The 18,624-nt window shown below is 36.5% G+C and overlaps 1 protein-coding gene across 3 annotated transcripts in view; it reads left to right on the top strand.

Annotated features, from left to right (window-relative positions):
* si:ch211-236l14.4 (SITS-binding protein) overlaps window positions 1-16,855 on the top strand; it is a 180,909-nt gene extending 164,054 nt beyond the window's left edge. For 2 of the 3 annotated variants that reach the window (XM_039737066.1, XM_039737059.1), the window contains 2 exons: window positions 4,510-4,689; window positions 12,679-16,855. In XM_039737066.1, coding sequence (XP_039593000.1) covers window positions 4,510-4,689; window positions 12,679-12,855 — 357 coding nt within the window. In that variant the 3' untranslated portion in view covers window positions 12,856-16,855. Of the gene's footprint in view, window positions 1-4,509; window positions 4,690-12,678 lie in introns of those variants that run through there. The other variant, XR_005630704.1, reaches the window with a different exon arrangement.
* Window positions 16,856-18,624: the final 1,769 nt, after the last annotated feature.

The raw sequence follows: 18,624 nt of genomic DNA, 5'->3' as shown, positions 1-18,624 counted from the left end.
GCATTGTTGTGCACCAGGAGGGACCCAGGACCCACTGCACCAGCATAGGGTCTGACAATGGGACCAAGGATTTCATCCTGATACCTAATGGCAGTCAAGGTGCTGTTGTCTAGCCTGTAGAAGTCTGTGCGTCCCTCCATGGATATGCCTCCCCAGCCATCATTGACCCACCACCAAACCAGTCATGCTGAACGATGTTTCAGGCAGCATAACATTCTCAACAACTTCTCCAGACCCTTTCATGTCTGTCACATGTGATCAGGGTGAACCTTCTCTCATCTGTGGAAAGCACCGGGCACCAGTGGTGGACCTGGTAATTCTGGGATTCTATGGCAAATGCCAATCGAACTCCACAGTGTGAACAGGCCCACTAGAGAACGTTGGGCCCTCAGGCCTCCCTCAAGAAGTCTGTTTCTGATTGTTTGGTCAGAGACATTCACACCAGTGGCCTGCTGCAGGTCATTTTGTAGGCTCTTGCAGTGCTCATCCTGCTCCTCCTTGCCCAAAGGAACAGATACCGGTCAGTCCTGCTGATGGGTTAAGGACCTTCTGCAGCCCTGTCCAGCTCTCCTAGAGTAACTGCCTGTCTCCTGGAGTCTCCTCCATGCCCTTGAGACTGTGCTGGGAGACACAGCAAACCTTCTGGCAATGGCATGTATTGATGTGCCATCCTGAAGAAGTTGGACTACCTATGCAACCTCTGTATGGTCCAGGTATCACCTCATGCTACCAGTAGTGACACTGACCGTAGCCAAATACAAAACTAAAAAAAAAAAAAAACTGAGAAAAGATGAGGTGGAAAAATGTCAGTGGCCTTCACTTGGTAAACTATTCCTGTTTTGGGGTCGTCTCATTGTTGCCCCTCTAGTGCAGCTGTTGGTAATTTCATTAACACCAAAGCCACTGAAACTGATTAACAACCCCCTCTGCTACTTAACTGACCAGATAAATATCGCAGATGTCTCATTGACTTGATGCTATACTCTGATTAAAGAGTGTTCGTTTAATTTTTTTTTAGCAGTATATATATTCATGAAGTGATATGGAATCATCTGTGGACTGGCTGTGACAATATTCAAATTAGAGATAATTATGACTGTCTGGAATATTCTGGCTAATATGTCCCATCATCATCTGCAGCAAGATCTAAAAACTTCTGTTCTCCTTGCAACATCACATTGTTCAAAATTAATAGATTAATCCAAAAAGACTCATTGCTGTAATAACTGCAAGATTTGGTTCATCCAAGTACTAAAGTGTTGTGAATTCTTACAAATTATTGATACTTGTTTTTTAATTTAATTTTTAACAGATTTAAATTTTATTTATTTAATGCACTGTGAATAATAGCATTTGGTTTACAAATAAAAAGTCCTAGTCAAATTGGTCAAATACCAGGTTTTGACCCTCAAATATGTGTAAAAAGGGTTGGGGACTGAATACCTTTGATGGCTCTGTGTATCTACTGTACATGTATGGAACATAAATATAAGAACATACATATTTAGATGAATCCCCAGCATTTTAAAGCAGCTAACTTTGTAAAATAGCAGCTAAACTGACCATCTCAAGACATTTAGCAAGTGCAGACATTTTGCACAGTTGTTCATAGGCACTGGCATGGTTAGACTGTAAGAAAGAGTAATTTGTGGTGACATAAGCAGACAAACTTGCACTTTACAGTTGATTCTTTTAACTACTAAGCTACACCACCAACAGTGATGGTAAATAAAATCATCGAACACAAAAATATAATGCACACTTTCAGAGACTACTATAAATCCCTATATACTACTGAGTTTAAAGAAGACAATATACAATCTAATGCATTTCTGGATACATTACAGATACCACAAATAACGCTTTTAGTGTGGAGGAACTTGATAAACCTCTGGCATTATCAGAATTACTAGATGCTATAAAGTCACTCCAAGGTGGAAAAGCAGCAGGCCCTGATGGCTACCCTGCAGAGTTTTACAAGAAATTCTCCACTCAGCTAGCTCCCCTCCTATTAGCAACATTTACAGAAGCCAGAGATAACCAATTTCTTCCACAAACCTTTCGCCAAGCACTAATCACTGTCTTTCCTAAACAAAATACGGACTTATTACAATGTGCATCATACAGACCAATTTCACTTCTGAATAACGACGTTAAAATACTCTCTAAAATCATAGCCAGAAGGATGGAGAAAGTGCTCCCCTCGGTAATATCACAAGACCAAACTGGATTTATTAGGGGCCGACACTTATCATCAAGTCTTCGACGCCTGTTTAATGTAATATACTCACCAACTAAATCATTGGATGCAGAAAAAGCATTCGACAGGATTGAATGGAAATACCTTTTTACTACATTGGAGAAGTTTGGGATTGGCCCGAACATTTGTGCATGGATTAAATTACTGTATACTAACCCAGAAGCTTCAGTTTGCATCAATAACATTTGCTCAGACTACTTTAAACTAGAACGTGGCACTAGACAAGGATGCCCTTGTCACGCTGCTGTTTGCATTGCCATTGAACCACTGGCAATACATTGTCGAAATACTGATCAGATAAAGGGGATTAGCAGAGAAGGACTGGAACAGAAAATCTCATTATATGCAGATGATATGGTACTGTATATTTAGGACCCAGAAAATTCTGTACCTGCAGTCTTAGCAGCACTCACAGAATTTCAAAAGATCTCTGGTCTCAGAATTAATCTGAATAAAAGTGTACTCTTTCCAGTGAATTCTCAAGCATATAATATTAGATTAGATACCCTACCTTTTATCATTGCAGAACAGTTTAAATACCTAGGGTAAACATCACAAGTAAACATAAACTCTATATCAACAAAATTTCGCGTCTGCATGGAAAAAATTAAACAAGACTTGCATAGATGGTCAACCCTTCATCTCACACTAGCTGGAAGAATTAACACTGTTAAGATGAATATTCTTCCTAAGCTCCTTTTTTTATTTCAAAACATCCCAATATACATTAATAAATCATTCTTTAAGCAATTAGATTCAACAATAACCTCATTTATTTGCAATTCAAAACATCCACGCATCAAAAGAGCGACCCTACAAAGACAAAAGGCAGAAGGCGGCATGGCTCTACCTAACTTCCAGTTTTATTACTGGGCAGCAAATATACAGGCGATAAGAACCTGGACACAAATAGAAGAACATACACAGGCAAATAGAAGACCGCAATAGAAGTAAAATCCTGCAGTACTTCTTTGTATTCCTGCTCTGCGCTCCAATAAACACACGTATCGCAATACACTAATAACCCAATTGTGCTCCACTCACTTAGAATCTGGAACCAATGTAGAAAGTATTTTAAGACGGAGAAGCTTCTATCTGTGGCACTCCTGCAAGAGAACCACCTCTTTCAACCTTCACAAACATATGCAGTTTTTAATATCTGGAAAAAATTTGGAATTAACTTGCTTAGAGATCTTTATATAGACAACGTCTTTGCATCCTATGAACAATTACATTCCAGCTACACATTTCTTTCACTATCTTCAAATCAGGAACTTTGTTAAACAGAACCTTCCAGATTTTCCTCATCTTGCACCCTCATCCATGCTGGAAAAATATTGCTCAATCTTAAGGAATTAGACTCCATCTCTACAATATATAAAATCATTTTACAATCCCTTCCTTTCAAAGATCCAAGAGGACACTGGGAAAAGATCTCTCAATTAATATATCAGAAAAGGAGTGGAAAGTAGCAATGCAGAGAATTCACTCGAGCTCCATATACGCAAAGCATACAATTATACAACTCAAAATTATATATCGAGCACATCTGTCTCGACTAAAACTCTCCAAAATGTTTCCAGGGCATGATCCAACCTGCGAACGTTGCAACCAAGCCCCAGCCTCACTGGGTCACATGTTCTGGGCCTGCACCAAATTAACATTATTCTGGACAAAAATTTTGAATTACCTTCAGACAGCCTTGGACTCACAATCCCTCCTAACCCACTAACAGCTGTGTTTGGGGTTCTTCCAGAGGGGCTTAAAGTGGAGAAGGACAAACAAATTGTGATTGCATTCACTACACTCTTGGCACGCAGACTTATTCTGATAAACTGGAAGAACCCAAACTCTCCTCTTTTAAGTCAGTGGGAAACCGATGTGTTATATTATTTGAAATTGGAAAAAATCAAATACTCAGTTAGAGGATCCGTACAGACTTTTTTCAAAACATGGCAGGATCTAATCAGTAATATTTTAAAATAAGTTCATAAAGCACAGAGAATTTATTAATTTAGGTATGTTTACAAACCTTTAATTTTACGCCGTTTGGCTCTCTCTCACAGGGGTGGGGATCGATCTGTTCTTAACTCAATTTTTCTTTTTGTAAAAACTTGATTGCTTTGTATGGATTGTAATGAAAATTAATACAAATAAAAAAAGTGATGGTAAATTCAAATACAAAGTTGTTAAACATGTTCTGTCAAGTGTATTTAAAAAATATATGTTCCATTCCCAATTTGTTGCAGGTGCTGAATCTTACGAGGACCTATATAACCAAACATCGTGAGTTTGTGGTTCCTCTCATAATTAAATATGCAGATGAGTGGGCTTCAATGGGGACGCCGATTTTTCGCCCACTTTGGTGGATTAGTCCTGATGATCCAACAACTTATACTATTGATGATGAATTTCTTATTGGAAATGAGGTAAGGATATTTTCAGTTCATTTAATTTCCATGTATTGTTATAAAGAACTCTTCACAGTGGATAGAATCAGTGCTTCACAAAAACATGTATATATTCATGCACTAATGTACTGTGCATGTTTCTTAATTTACAATAAAATATATTAAATTTAAAGTTGAAACGTCAATCTATTTGCAGGTTTCTAATAAGAACATAATAAAATCTGACAAATGAGAAGATGTCATTCAGTCCATTAAGCTTGCTTGCTTAGCTAATAGTTAAGCTGTCCCAAAATCTCATCCAAATACTTAAATAATGATGGTTGTGTAAGGCCACCATGCAACAGAGGAACAGAAAATCAATTTTCAGTATAAGACAGTCATACCAGATAGACTATACAGCTCTGGGGCTGCAAGGTGATTGTGTAAGGTAAAATTCTGGTAGTCCTTTGTCAACTGTCCAGATGGTTGTCTTTATGGGCCTTCTGTTCTATACCAGAGTGCGGTCTATTATAAATTATGGTGCTCAAGTCTGACCCTGTCGTTTGTCATTAGTAAGCCAGTATCATCTAATTAATCTTAGATCATCTTGCGCAACAAGTACAAATAACTTAAAATAATTTAAGTTTCAGAGACATTATTTATCACTGCAGGACACCAAATATGAGAGCATTTTTCATGTTTTTCCAGCAATCATTTTAAGAACAGCATATTAAACACATGGTGAGTTTGATGAATATTACAGACTAGATTTTGAAGAGAGAAGCACAAAAAAAAAAATCCGCTAATGAGAGAGATGGCACACTGTTTAATGCCAGTGGTTTGTAGTATGTTTTGAAATTAGGACTGTAACTTCCAAGGACTGGTGTGTGTGGATCTATCTAAGTCATAGTATTTTTTGCTTGTTTTATATTTTGTGAAATTTATATCACATATTTCCAGAAATACATGCAACTATGCATCTAGGGTGAGAAATGAAAACCGGTTTATTTTTTTCACCAGATTCTCCTGGATTTTTTTTTTGTATGTTTCTTTTCTTTAGTGTGTTCTGGTTTTGATTAAATGCCTCTCCACCTCCAGTGTATAGTCAGCTGTGCACATTGACCACAGGATTGTGAGTGGGTATATAAGGAGGATAAGCTTTCAGTGTTTTTGTCCCTGTATGAAAAAACTGTACAGACAACAGCTGAAAATATAGTTTGTGGGCAATATTGTTTCATAAAAGAGTTATCTAAAAACATCCCTGTTGCTATCCAACCATAACTTCTACATCCCTACCAAAAGTGCACATAGGCATGGAAGAACATGCTAGTATACAGTATAGGTAATATGTAAAAATTAAATATTTCAATATTATTATTGTGTCAATTAATGTAATTTACTTGAATATCAGACCACATTTTTATGAGAAATGAATGCAGAAATCTGGTTAATTTCAAAAGTTTAACAACTGTTTCTTGGAATGAAATGGAATGTATAAAAGTATATGTATTTGTGTATGTAATGTATTGGTGTCTCTGGCATAAAGGTACTGCGATTTGTGCTGCCTGCTGCCTTTTGGATCCAGAAGTTTAGGCTTGAATCCTAGGTATGGTTATTGTCTGTATGGAGCTTTCACATTTTTCCTGTGGGTTTTTCACCACATTTCCAAAGTCATTCAGGCTAGGTGACTTGCTTATAGTAATTTGGTCCTGCATGAGTGTAGATGCGTGTAAAAATGAGCCATTTTAATGTACTATGCAAATTTATGATTGTAATTTATTAGGCCAATAATGGGCACAAGGTAGGATGCAGTTTGAGATATTTTACTAGAAGGCCAAGCAGGAGGAGATAATTATTTTTTGCTTTCCTGCTTATATGCACATAAAATTCAAGGCATTAATGCCTGATAGAGTTATATGAACTTTCTATTTTACAAGTATATGAAAGACGCTGAATGATATCTGATGCATATTTATTCTAGAGCCATCAGATTCTTTTAGTTTTCCAGCAATTTGAAATTTACTTTGCAGAGGCCAAGACAAGGAATGCAATATGCAATATTAATTCATATTTTCCGGTAAGGCATTAATTGGAGCATGCTTTGTTATTTAATGTTTCTCCTAAAAAAGCAGTTGCTCTTGTGCAGTTACCAAAGAGTACACTGAAAAAATATAAAAAGTGAATCTATAGATTCACGTCATGTGGTTGACTCAAATTCACCACAAAATGAACTTCCATATCCTGCCTTCTACCACTTTATCAACTATAAGTATCGCACAAGCATCCTCAGTACATACAGCAGGTTTCAGTTTACTTTTCTATAGCACTCTTCATTGAGAGCAGGTAACTGTGCAAAATGCTAATTATTTACACACAATACACAGATTTGTTTAAACTGACAGGAAATGCATTCAAACTGATTAACATAAATGAAACCCAACAATATATGTCCATAAACTGTTGGACTAAGGCTAGCTGACAATGGAGTGCAACTCATATAAGTGAGCTGATTGCTTTAATATCATGTTAATTAAATAAGTTGTGCAACAGTGTTTGTGATTTTTTATTATTTTTGAAATATAGCAATGCAGAGCTGATAGAGAAGGATATCATGTTATGAATACATGTACAGATATTTTCCTTTATAAAGCAAATAACATGATTTTTATATTATTTACATTCACTTTCATTAATGGTTTAATGCAAAATATATTGGAAAACAGGATTATAACTGTGTTGTTTTGGGATATTTTTTAACTTTATGTAATGATGCTGCTCTGGGTTTGGAGGCATATTGAAGTTTTTTCCAAAAGAAAATAAAGGAACTATTCTCACTATACAAGTGTTTCTGTTTCTCTTTCACAAAAGATTAAGGTTTATATAGTGGAACCTAAAGTAGGTTTATGTATCTTATTGGTCTATATATTATATGGTGCTTAGACATATGAAATAAGTTACCAAGCAGAGTATTAGACAGGCTTTCAAAGCTCAATTTTATGTTATTTTGGAAGAATTCGGTGGATAAGACTGGCGACCTTTGTTGGGCAGAATAGCCTATTCTCTTCTAAATTTTTCTTATGTTCTAAACACTTATACAAAATCAAAATGATTACAAAATGCTAGTAACCTTTTTAAATTAATTGTAAATAAGAATACAACTTGAATGATTCCATAAGTATTTATCTTCTTTGCTGTGATATACCTGCTGCTACCAGTTGTATCAGCTGTGCAGAATGAAGTCTACTTGTATTCAATTATGTCTGTGATTTTCCTCTTAGTTTAGGTTAGACACATTTTTCAACAAGATGCTTCACAATTTCCTGCAAAACTTCTATCAAAAAATGTGATTAGAATGACAACGAAGCACAATGATTCCCTGTTAAGCAGCAAATCAAATATAAGGTTCTGCTTCTCATATTCAGTTGTCTTTCTACCACTGCATTCATATATTTTTGGCACCTGCTTGCTTCATCCACATCCCATCCATTTCTGCCTTCTCTCTCCAATCAGCATCCTCTCTGGTTGTCCTGTGGACAAATCTGTCTATAATGGGTGATCAACCTTTTTGCTTCATTGGCCCCCACTTAAGGAACAAACTGCCACAGTATGTATGGGCCTCACTCTCACTGGCTACTTTTAAATGGAGAATGAAAACATACCCTTACCCTTTTTTATTCAATCTTATTTTTAAGCACCCAGAGGATCGTTATATATACTGTTACATTAATAAAATTTTATGATTATTATTATTATAGGCATTCAAATACAGTTTAGAATATGGTCAACCATACTAACCATTAAAGTCAGAATTAACAAGTTAAATCAATTCAGTTTATTTTATATAGCACTCAAAGCACTGTAACATATTCACAGGAAAATGAAATTACAAAAGGCTTAGAAAGAAGGGAAATCTCTTATATAAGCAGGCAGAAAATACCACAGCTTTTATGTCTAGTAGTAGTTAAAAGCTTTACTTACTACTATTAGTTTATTAATCCTGAGAATCTAAAGATGGGCTCTTGCTTATACAGTGTGTATCATCAAATAACAAATTAAAAAGTAGAGAAAATACGCACTAAATTGTATGTAGAAAAAAAACACAATATAAAACTGTGTACCTAGGTCCCTGGAAAGAACAGGACTAGCTCAGGAAGCCATCCAAAAGCAACTCAAAAACAGTAGTAATGGGAGTAACCCTGCATATCATGACAAATCGTCCAGTGTTTCATAAACCCAGGCTTTATTGGAGAGGGTCAATTTAACAACTTGTGGGAGAATTTAAAGGTCTCATGAGATCAAAACTGAACTTCTCAGACTTTACAGTAACTGCTTTATATAGAGTCAAAATCATTCTAAGAACATCAACCCTACAGTGTTGCTGGATGTTGGCTGCCCTATACTATGAGCATGTCTCCATAGCTGGGTTTTAGGGAAGCAAAAGATAAAATACACAAATCAAAGAGAAAGAAACACCTAAAGAAAATGTGCTGCCATTAGTAGCATAATATTGTGAAACAGAGTCAGAACTAAAATGGATGAAAAGCAAAAAAGTCTATCATCCAGTCAAAGACACACATCAGTTCAGTCAAGACTTTAATGTGATTTGATAATGAATGTTTAACATTTATAACTTTATAAACAAGAATGGGTGAAAAAAATCTTTTTTTTTATAATCTGTAAGAAGCTCAGCATTCACTGACACCACACTAGAATTATGCTTAAAGATTTAGAATCTGAAATATTGACTGTTTATGGGAAACAATTCTGTAAATTGGCATGTTTCAATTTTTTAATCAGAATTTTTTTTGAAAAGCCAAAACTTGGTTCTGTAGTGCTTAGTCCTTGTGTTTAAATGCCCACCTGGTGACTATCGTTGTTGAGTTTGTTAGTTGTCTCAGTAATCTATGCCCAAACATATGTAACATATGTAACATTAACCACACCAAGCAACTAAATAAATGTCTAATGTGAGTCAGTTTAAGTGCAGGAGTATTTGTATCCTGCGCTTTTTTGATATGTTGTCCTGAGTTGGTTTTGTTACCTTGTTCCTGATACCACTACAGTAAAGCAATTGTATATGCTGACCTGCATTTGTGTATGCAGATGAAATAATTGATGACATTTTGATGTCAATCTTTGTGCTGTAAATGATACACACTTGTGCATACAAATATATATACAAGCAGTAGTAGAAGCTGATGTCATTTTTGGGAAATGTGACCATATTCTTAGTATAGCTGCCCAAAATGTCTAAAATAAATCTCATCAGAGAAAAGGCAGCTGGTTGATTAAAAACTTATCCGGGTAATGAAAAAAAAATAAAATCCCTTTCTGACATCATGGCTTTCTTTAGTGTGGGAAAATGCACAATGTGTGTAATCATATTATTTTTCTTATGACCATGTGATCCAAGGCAGGCAGTGTCGCACACTCCCTGAAAATATAACAACATCTTGACACAGAACACAAGTGATTTGGGATTTCTCCACATACTGTATGTCAAGTGGAATGGACAGGATTTTAATTTTTTTTACTCCATGCCAATAATGAATGCATAAGACCTCAATAGTTGACCAAAACCACCCATATTTTAAAATGTTATTCATACATGTTTGATCTGAAAAGTAATTTTATATTTTAAAAATGTTGGTTAGTTCTTTTTGTGCTGAAAAATGTATTGTGTCCCACACAGAGCTTTTCCTACACAAAGCTGTTATTTTGTCAAGTTAATATTTAATGGCAGTATTTTGTTATGTGAAATGAAATGCAAGTATTACTGTATTATTATTGTCTTGTTGAAAAGATAATATTCTACTTTCCCAATTATGCTGTACACATTTTTTCAAAAAAACACAAAATCAGTATCCCTGTAAAGGTTTTCCTCAAAATTAATAGTCTCCTAGAATTTTACACTACTGATTACGGTGTGCCTTACACTTACTTGAAGTAATTCTTTTTTGAGTTATCATGCCCACATGCTGACATCAATCTGAAAGTGGTCAAGTCATATTCAGAAATGCTTAAAACTAGCAAATCCAACTTCAAAAAAGTTCACATTGTGATCCTATCATATCTACAGTAGGGAAAGTAAAAAGGAAAAAAATGATCTACATAAATAACCTGTTCTTGTGAAAACTATTATACTGTGAGACAGGGTGCGCTATCGCTCCCTTGAAACCCTGTAAACGACTCCAAACACCAGGTAAAAGTCCAATAATTGACTTTATTCAATCGCCACAGTGCACAAAGCACCCTCTCCTCCACAATACTCATAAACCAACAATAACAATAATACAAACAATCCTCCAACTCCCAGACGCGTTGCCACCCTTCCACCCAGCTCAGCTCGCTGTCTGGGAGCTCCCACAGTCCTTTTAAATACCCTGACTCGGAAGCGTTCCATTCCCCCAGTCCATGTGACTCTCAATCACTTCCGGGTCAGGTACAAGTCCTTTCTTTTCACCCCGGAAGCTCGTCGTTCTTTCTCTGATGCACTTCTGGGTTATAGGGCACGAATAGGTCTTCGGTCCTCCCTGCAGCTCCCTCTTGCGGCCCCTGTGGTATCCAGCAGGGTCTTGTATAAAAACTACATGTCCCATGACTCCCTACTGGTCTTCGGGGCACCTCCATACTGCAGGGAGGGCTCCATCTGGCGACATGGGGGTATTGGCCGGGATGACAAGCCGGCCACATCTCACAACTGTTAATTGTTTCCATATTTCTACGCTGTGATCATTGACTGATAAAGGGACCCACTTAGAGTCCAATGCTACATTGGAAGACTGAACTCACATATTAATGCTTTATATAACATTAGTAAAGTTGCATGTCAAAGATAGGTAATAAAGTAACTATTTAAATATTTGGTATATTTTGCCATATGTGTACCATCAGCATTCCTTGTATGCCTTTCCTCAATATCCTCTGTGAAATAATCAGCCTTGACACACAAAAAAGTTTTGGGGCAGCCACCCATATACTTGAACTTGGCTGCACAAGAGCAAAATAAGATGCACAGTCGTGTACAGATTAAGTCCAAAACAGAACTGATTAACTGAAGGTTGTTGGCGGGGTTTTAAGTTCAGTCAAAGGAAATTGGTTTCTTCGGACCCAGGCAGGATTTCCCTTGTTGGGTCTGCAGGGATAATAGAGAGAGAATTAATGCATTCTGCCTCCCCCTGGCCTAGCGTAGAATTAACTTCAATCAAGCCCTTTAGCTGCCTCCCAAGCACTCACATGTGTGACACCTTATGTGTCTGAACTTCTTTTGGCCTGCACCCCCTCTGTTAAGCATGTTCGTATAAATCCTGGTTTTTTGACTTTGTCATTTCGAGGAACCCTAGTCACCTCCAATCCAATTTTTGACTAGCATCATTTGTAGATGAGGTCCCCTTTACCCACTATGAAAACATTTGTATTCTTAAGCGCTCATGTCATCTTTGAAGGTGATACTCAGTGTGCCTCTTATGCCATTACACCACCTTGTGTGCCTAAACTTCTATTGCCCTTACTCTGTAAATTGCATTATCAAAGCTAAACTTACCAATCAGAATGTTTTAAGGGAACGGACTCAAACACACATACACACACAGAGTAGCATTTTATTACATATTAAATACTGTATATAACTTAAACATCACCCGAGTAAAAGCTGCAGGTCTAATATGCTTAAGTCCATATTTCGTCAGTGAGAACAATGACAGGTAAAGTGACTCATTTAGGGTTATAGGGTGTGCATAATGAGATTTATATAGCACCTTTCACAGGGGACCCTCAGTCCAGCAGACTTACTTCTATATTTCTAAAGTCTCCACACTAGCAGATGAAATGGCTATTTTCCAGTCACTAAAGGAGATATAGCACCTTATTTAATGAGCACTCCTCCCATGTGTTTCACTGATAAGTTATGCTTTTCTCTTTATTTCTGCGGTTTTGGCCCAAGCAGGTTAAGTGACTGTCTGACAGTCATACGGTAAGTCAAAGAGAACCAAATGACTTTTAACAGTGTATTGCTCTTTCTTTCTACAGTTACTTGTGGCCCCAGTGACGGAGCGTGGTGCTGTGCAGAGGAACATCTATTTTCCAGGAAGTGAATATCAGTGGATAGATACAAGCAATGCCAGAGTTTTTGATGGTGGGACGCAGGTGGACAGCTACCCTGTTGCTTTAGAAGAAGTGGCTGTTTTCCGTCGTTTGGATTTTTGAAGAGCTCTTCCTTTTTTCACATTAGTCTTCAGTATTTTTTTATACATTAAAACACTATAAGTGTAATGTGACAAGACCATGTCTCAAGACAGACATTTCTTTTACTGTGTATACTATATTTGCACTTTACCAACCTTTCTTTATTGAAGTGGCTTTTTAAAGTATCTTATGTCCTTTGGCAATATTGGCAACATATTTTGCAGAAGACTGATTTGGGCGTTTACACTGGATGCATCCTGACAAGTTCTTTCCAAAGTTTACCAAAACAATGTTTTTGTTTACCAATAGAGTGAGTTCACTTTTGAATATATATATTTTATATATAAAAGACTCTCTATTGAAGTGAAAGTCATTTGAATTTGTGCAGATTTAAAGTTCTTTGCTGTGCCACATTTACAGAATATCAATTAAGCAACTTTGCTGGATTTGTTGAACAGTCGTGATGTGCGTCAGTCTTCTTATGATGTTTCTCATTTCACCTATACTGCTATTTTACTGTTTTGTGACAAAATGGTGTAATCCTGGAGCTGTTTAAGTCAAAATCACACACAAAAGGCATCTACTAAGGAAGTTGGGGTGGAATGTTTTACTCAGTCAGCTTCTAGCCTTTATTTGATAGAACTTTAGTACAGATGTATCAGACGAGACTTCCATTATACATTGCAAACAGCTTTTTATGACAGCTGTTTTTTCTTTAGTACAGACATTTGTGCCTTCCTGTGTTTTAAGCATCAACTTTTACACTCCTAAAGCTTCTGTATGGCCTCTGCATGCTTTTGCCATGTTCATATGGGTTTCCTCTCACATTCCAAACTCATGTTGTTAGACCGATTTAACCCATTGTTCATGCAAGCAGATAGAAATCATTACAAAGTTGACTCCTGCCTTGCACTTAACAGAGTCTGAAGAAGCCCAGACTCTCTATTTTAACCTTGTGATGAATTAAGTGGTTAAAAGCTGATAAGGGAGTGCAAACAATCATTTTTACATAGTGCCTTTCATACAGCATAATTACATGAGTTACTTCAAAAAGCACAGAAGAATACAAATATCTTTTTATGTAGATTCCTTTTGAAAAGACAAGGCAAAATTGTCTTCAGTGGCACTTGAAATTGTGACCTCTGAAATGGCAGGAGGGAGAAAGGAGTTCAGTTGCAGTGGATTCATGTTAACATCTGAAATCTGTTGGTGGTATATAAATCAGGATGATTAGCAAAAAACTAAAGAGATACTTAACTTCATTTTCCATTTTTTTTTTGTATCAGACTGGCTCAATCCAATTTAAGGTCATGGGATTCCTAGAGCCTGCCTCAGCAGCACTAGATAGGCAGTGAACTATCTCTGAACAAGACTCTACGCTGATTTTTTCTTTTGGTTATCTCTGCGTTCCATGCATGGTGTTTTGGTCCTCTGTGACTTGAAATTGGGTTAGGTAAGAGAATGTTACACACACAGAATTCTATAGCATACTTCTGATAGTATTACTGGCATCCTGTCCAGAGCTGATTATTGCCTTCTGAATTGAAAAGTTGAGTACAGGTAAAGGAGTACTGGATGAATGAAATAAATTAATCTTTGTTGTGCCTTTCACAGACTATTTCAGAAAAAATTATGTATTTTGTTTAAATATGTACCATATGTATAGCATATAACACCTTGTGCAAATCTTCAGAATTTCTGGGGGTTTTTTGCTGCTTAATAATACAATGTGAGTTTCATTAAAGCAGCAGATTGTTTTGCTGATATACTTGTTTGGTGTCCCTTAAATGTTTAAGGTCACTAGTGTAGTTAAGTAAGTAGAATTTGGAATGCTGAGGTTCCAACGCCTGGGAATAAGGGAATTTTGTAGGGTATTATTATATAATCATGGAGTGAGTGAGGCTTGCCAAATTCATTATGGGTTGGCCTAGTCTTGTGCACCCTAAGCTTAACACACAGAGAATCTAGGCATACATACATACACAAAATCACTGATTATGAGTGATGCCTACATAGTCTTATCACTCTTCAGTACTTGAGACAAGGACTTGTTAGCTTTAGTTTTAACCAATCAGACTGGTGTTCCCTTTACACCTCCCCTTTCCTCTCACTTATTGGAGGCATCCCACTGCAGCCTCAAGTCCCTTGGAGTACTGAATAATAGTAATAAAATAACAAAAGCAAAGTCTGACTACAAAGCCCTAATTAAATAATACTTTTGTTTTAAAGTCAAAAAGCTTAACACCAAATTTTTAAAAATTATTACTTATGAAGTGAAGAGCAGTGTCCCTAAAAGGAGACCTATATGTGATAGAGAGGGAATGAGTGTCTTCAGATGGGCCTGTCTTATTCTGACGTAAGGTTGGTGGACAGCATGCTGACACCCAGACAGTTGAGCTGCTCTCTTGTGCCACTTTTCCCATATGAGGTTCTTGACCCTGCAGTGTTACAGATAATTGGCTATATACTATAATGGATGATTTGTCCCATAAGCTTTAATCATAAAATTATGTTGTAAAGTGCACCAGGCCTCTTATTTACAAACTAACAAGTCATTCTGACCTAAGATTATAACTTGGTATACACTGAGACAAAAAGAAAATATGTATAGGCTAGAATAGATAGAAAATAGAATTATACATCAAAGTATAAATCAAAATTCCACAGCAGTTGATCTATGGCTAAACCCTGTGAGTGAAAGTTTATCTTCATAGAAAGAATGTTCATAAATGAATATCTGTTCACTGAAGTTTGTCTGATAAGCTTGCAGTATAAAGCAGTTTGCTGAAGTTTTTGAAGCAAAAACGCTTTGGACTTCGGAAAGTTGATTTTGTCTATCATTTGTGATGGCCTCTTTTAACTTTTTTGCCTCAAGTAAAGAACTTAAGTTGTATTTATTAATCCTTCCATATACTGAACGTATTAAAAATAATTTTAGATTTGTCTGTCTCATAGCTCTGGGTGTAAGGCAGAAACAAACTTACCAAGGTGCCAGTCCACCAAAGAACACACTTACACAAACACTGCCAGGCTAGTTTGCATTTTTCAGTTAGCCTAACCTGCATATCTTGGGCAGGAGAGAGGAAAGAAGTTTTCCTGGAGAAACCTCACCAAAACATGACAACATGCAAAGTCAATGCAGAAAATGGGTCACTTGTAAGACAGCAGCAATAATCACTGTGACTGTGTGATAGTATTTAATATGTAAAGTAGTGCTCGAAAGTTAGTGAATCCTTCAGAATTTTCCATATGCCTGTTGTGTGGTGGTTCTCACGTTCAGTCCTTTGTGGGTTGCCCATTTGGCTACAGGTTTTTGTCTCAAACCATTTCTTGTCTTAATTGGATGCTTACTATAATTAGGCAAGGCATTATTTCCCAATTTACAAGTTTTAGCATCCATTCCAAAATTACAAACTAGTTATGCCGTATTTCTACTGAATGCAGCGGGAATTTATTTGTGCTACGTAGTAAGAATTCATTCTCTTTACTTATAATTTTGGTTTTTAATGTTATTTAGATATTTATTTAGTAATATGCACACAAGTGGGTAACACCTCCTTGCTCCTTTCAAAGTCATTTGTGCTAGTGTATGCTCTGCTCAAAATTGATTGTCAGTATTCAGATGCAATTAAGCAAAGTACACAGAAAAAGTAAATTAAAAATACAAATATGTCTTAATGTCCTATAAATGTGAAGGTGACACTAACTGTGCTTTTCTAAATGCAAAATAAAAGGAAAAAATCTATCAGCTAATTAAACAATGAGATCAATTAAAGGTAACAATGGCTGACCATTGACCAAATTAGTTGGAACAAAAACCTGAAGCCACAGGTAGCCTTCAGGACTGAACCTGAAAACCTCTGTTGTAGTACATACTCAGCAATAGGCCTGTATACTGTATATAATATACAGTATATTATATAGTATGTAGTAGTAGGATTTTGATGGTGCATTAAATACATTTTTTTAAAAATCCATCCATCATCCAACCCACTACATCCAAACTACAGGGTCACGGGGGTCTGCTGGAGCCAATCCTAGCCAACACAGGGCACGAGACAGGAAACAAACCCTGGGCAGGGCGTCAGCCCCCCGCACAATTTAGGATCGCCAATCCACCTAACCTGCATGTCTTTGGACTGTGGGAGGAAACCCACGGAGGCACGGGGAGAACATGCAAACTCCACGCAGGGAGGACCCGGGAAGTGAACCTGGGTCTCCTAACTGCGAGGCAGCAGCGCTACCACTGCACCACCGTGCTGCCCTAAAACAAAATCATATATATGAATAGTATGGGCTTGTGCATGCAGTAGATACCAATGAAGCTTATGTTGGTGCTAGCTTGGAATCCATGGAGAAATTCTGTTTAAAAAAAAAAACACAAGAAGGACATGTGAATTCCAAATAAAACACAGATAATCCTTTTTATGTGACTGCAGTGCTACCTGCCATGAAACAGCTCTGCTCTGTATGTACTTTTATAAACACACACACTGGTTAACATATTCAAATGCAGCCTGTACCATTGCCTGATTAAACCAAAGTGTTTATGCCAGGAATCCCTAATTGCCAGACTTTTGTTTTGCTGTCACAGTCTTTAAAGGGTTAAGCAAATGTGTCTGGTTTTTAATCATCCCCAAGTTGTTCAGGCTTAGATCTTATTTCCATATTTCTTTGTACACTAGTCACTTAGTTAAGGGAAAGTCTCAATGTGTCACATAATAAAACAGGCAGATGGTGCTTGTACCTAAATAGATGTTAAAAACTTTCAAATGTTATTTGTGTTCAAATTAACTCCTCACTGATGGTGAGTAACACTATGTCCTTTTAAATTTTAGAAAGCCTTTTCTTATTTGTGTTTTTTCTTGTAATACTCGGGTTTCATTGGTTATATTTGTCTAAGTCCATAAATAACTATAGGGATACATGGTTGCCAATGTCAGAGCCTTCAATATTTCTTACATCTTTTTAAAAGGATTGTGCACATAATTCACTCTGGGAAGTAAATCTAGCAAGAAGTAATAAGAGGCACATTTCAAAGACATATCAGGGTCATTAAAACAGTGTAAATCTTTTGCTCTCAAGGACCACAAATGGACAGGCTTGGTTCAGGCTTCAATGTCTTAACATTTGTACAGTATGAGTTGTGCTTTTCATGAAAAGAGCTTACTTTTCTTTGTCAGTGTATGTGTTCCTTGAATTGCACCTTACAGAAAAGTATTACAATGTGTAGGAAAAAGGTATTTTGACTAATTGTTTATTTTTAATACTGCAATTTGGTACAGTGAAATGATTTAAATGATGCTGATAATTCTGTTTTTTCTTTTTGCTTAACCTTCCTGTTTTTCTCAGGTGAAGCTGTCAATTATCCTTTTACTACTTTTTAAGGTGGTACTCTGTTCACATGCTGCATTACTTACTTTTGTTATTTTCTACGTAAGCATTTTCTGTTTCTTTGAAAATGTTTCTACTTTATTCATTTCAATTTATAGTCTGTATCTGAGCCCATATATGTAACAAGTACTGGATAGTTTGGGTAATGGTGCTTGTCAGTGCTTTATAATAAGTGTTGTGTTCTTCCATTTTTTTAAGAACTACGTAGTTTATCACAAGAAAAGGGGACAAGTGAAATGTGTTTTAAGTGATTGAAAATTCTCATTATTTTTATACTGTACTGCTGCACTTAAAACTAATCTAGCATTTTTTCTCTGTTGGTATTATTTCTTTTTTCCTTTCTTTCTTTGCAGTTTTAATCTTTGTATCTGAGCCCATAAATGTAACATGTAAAGT

The sequence above is a fragment of the Polypterus senegalus genome, chromosome 1 (assembly GCF_016835505.1).
Source record: "Polypterus senegalus isolate Bchr_013 chromosome 1, ASM1683550v1, whole genome shotgun sequence".
NCBI lineage: Eukaryota > Metazoa > Chordata > Cladistia > Polypteriformes > Polypteridae > Polypterus > Polypterus senegalus.
Note: the sequence above shows the minus strand (reverse complement) of the source record. Positions and strands in the feature narration are given on the sequence as shown.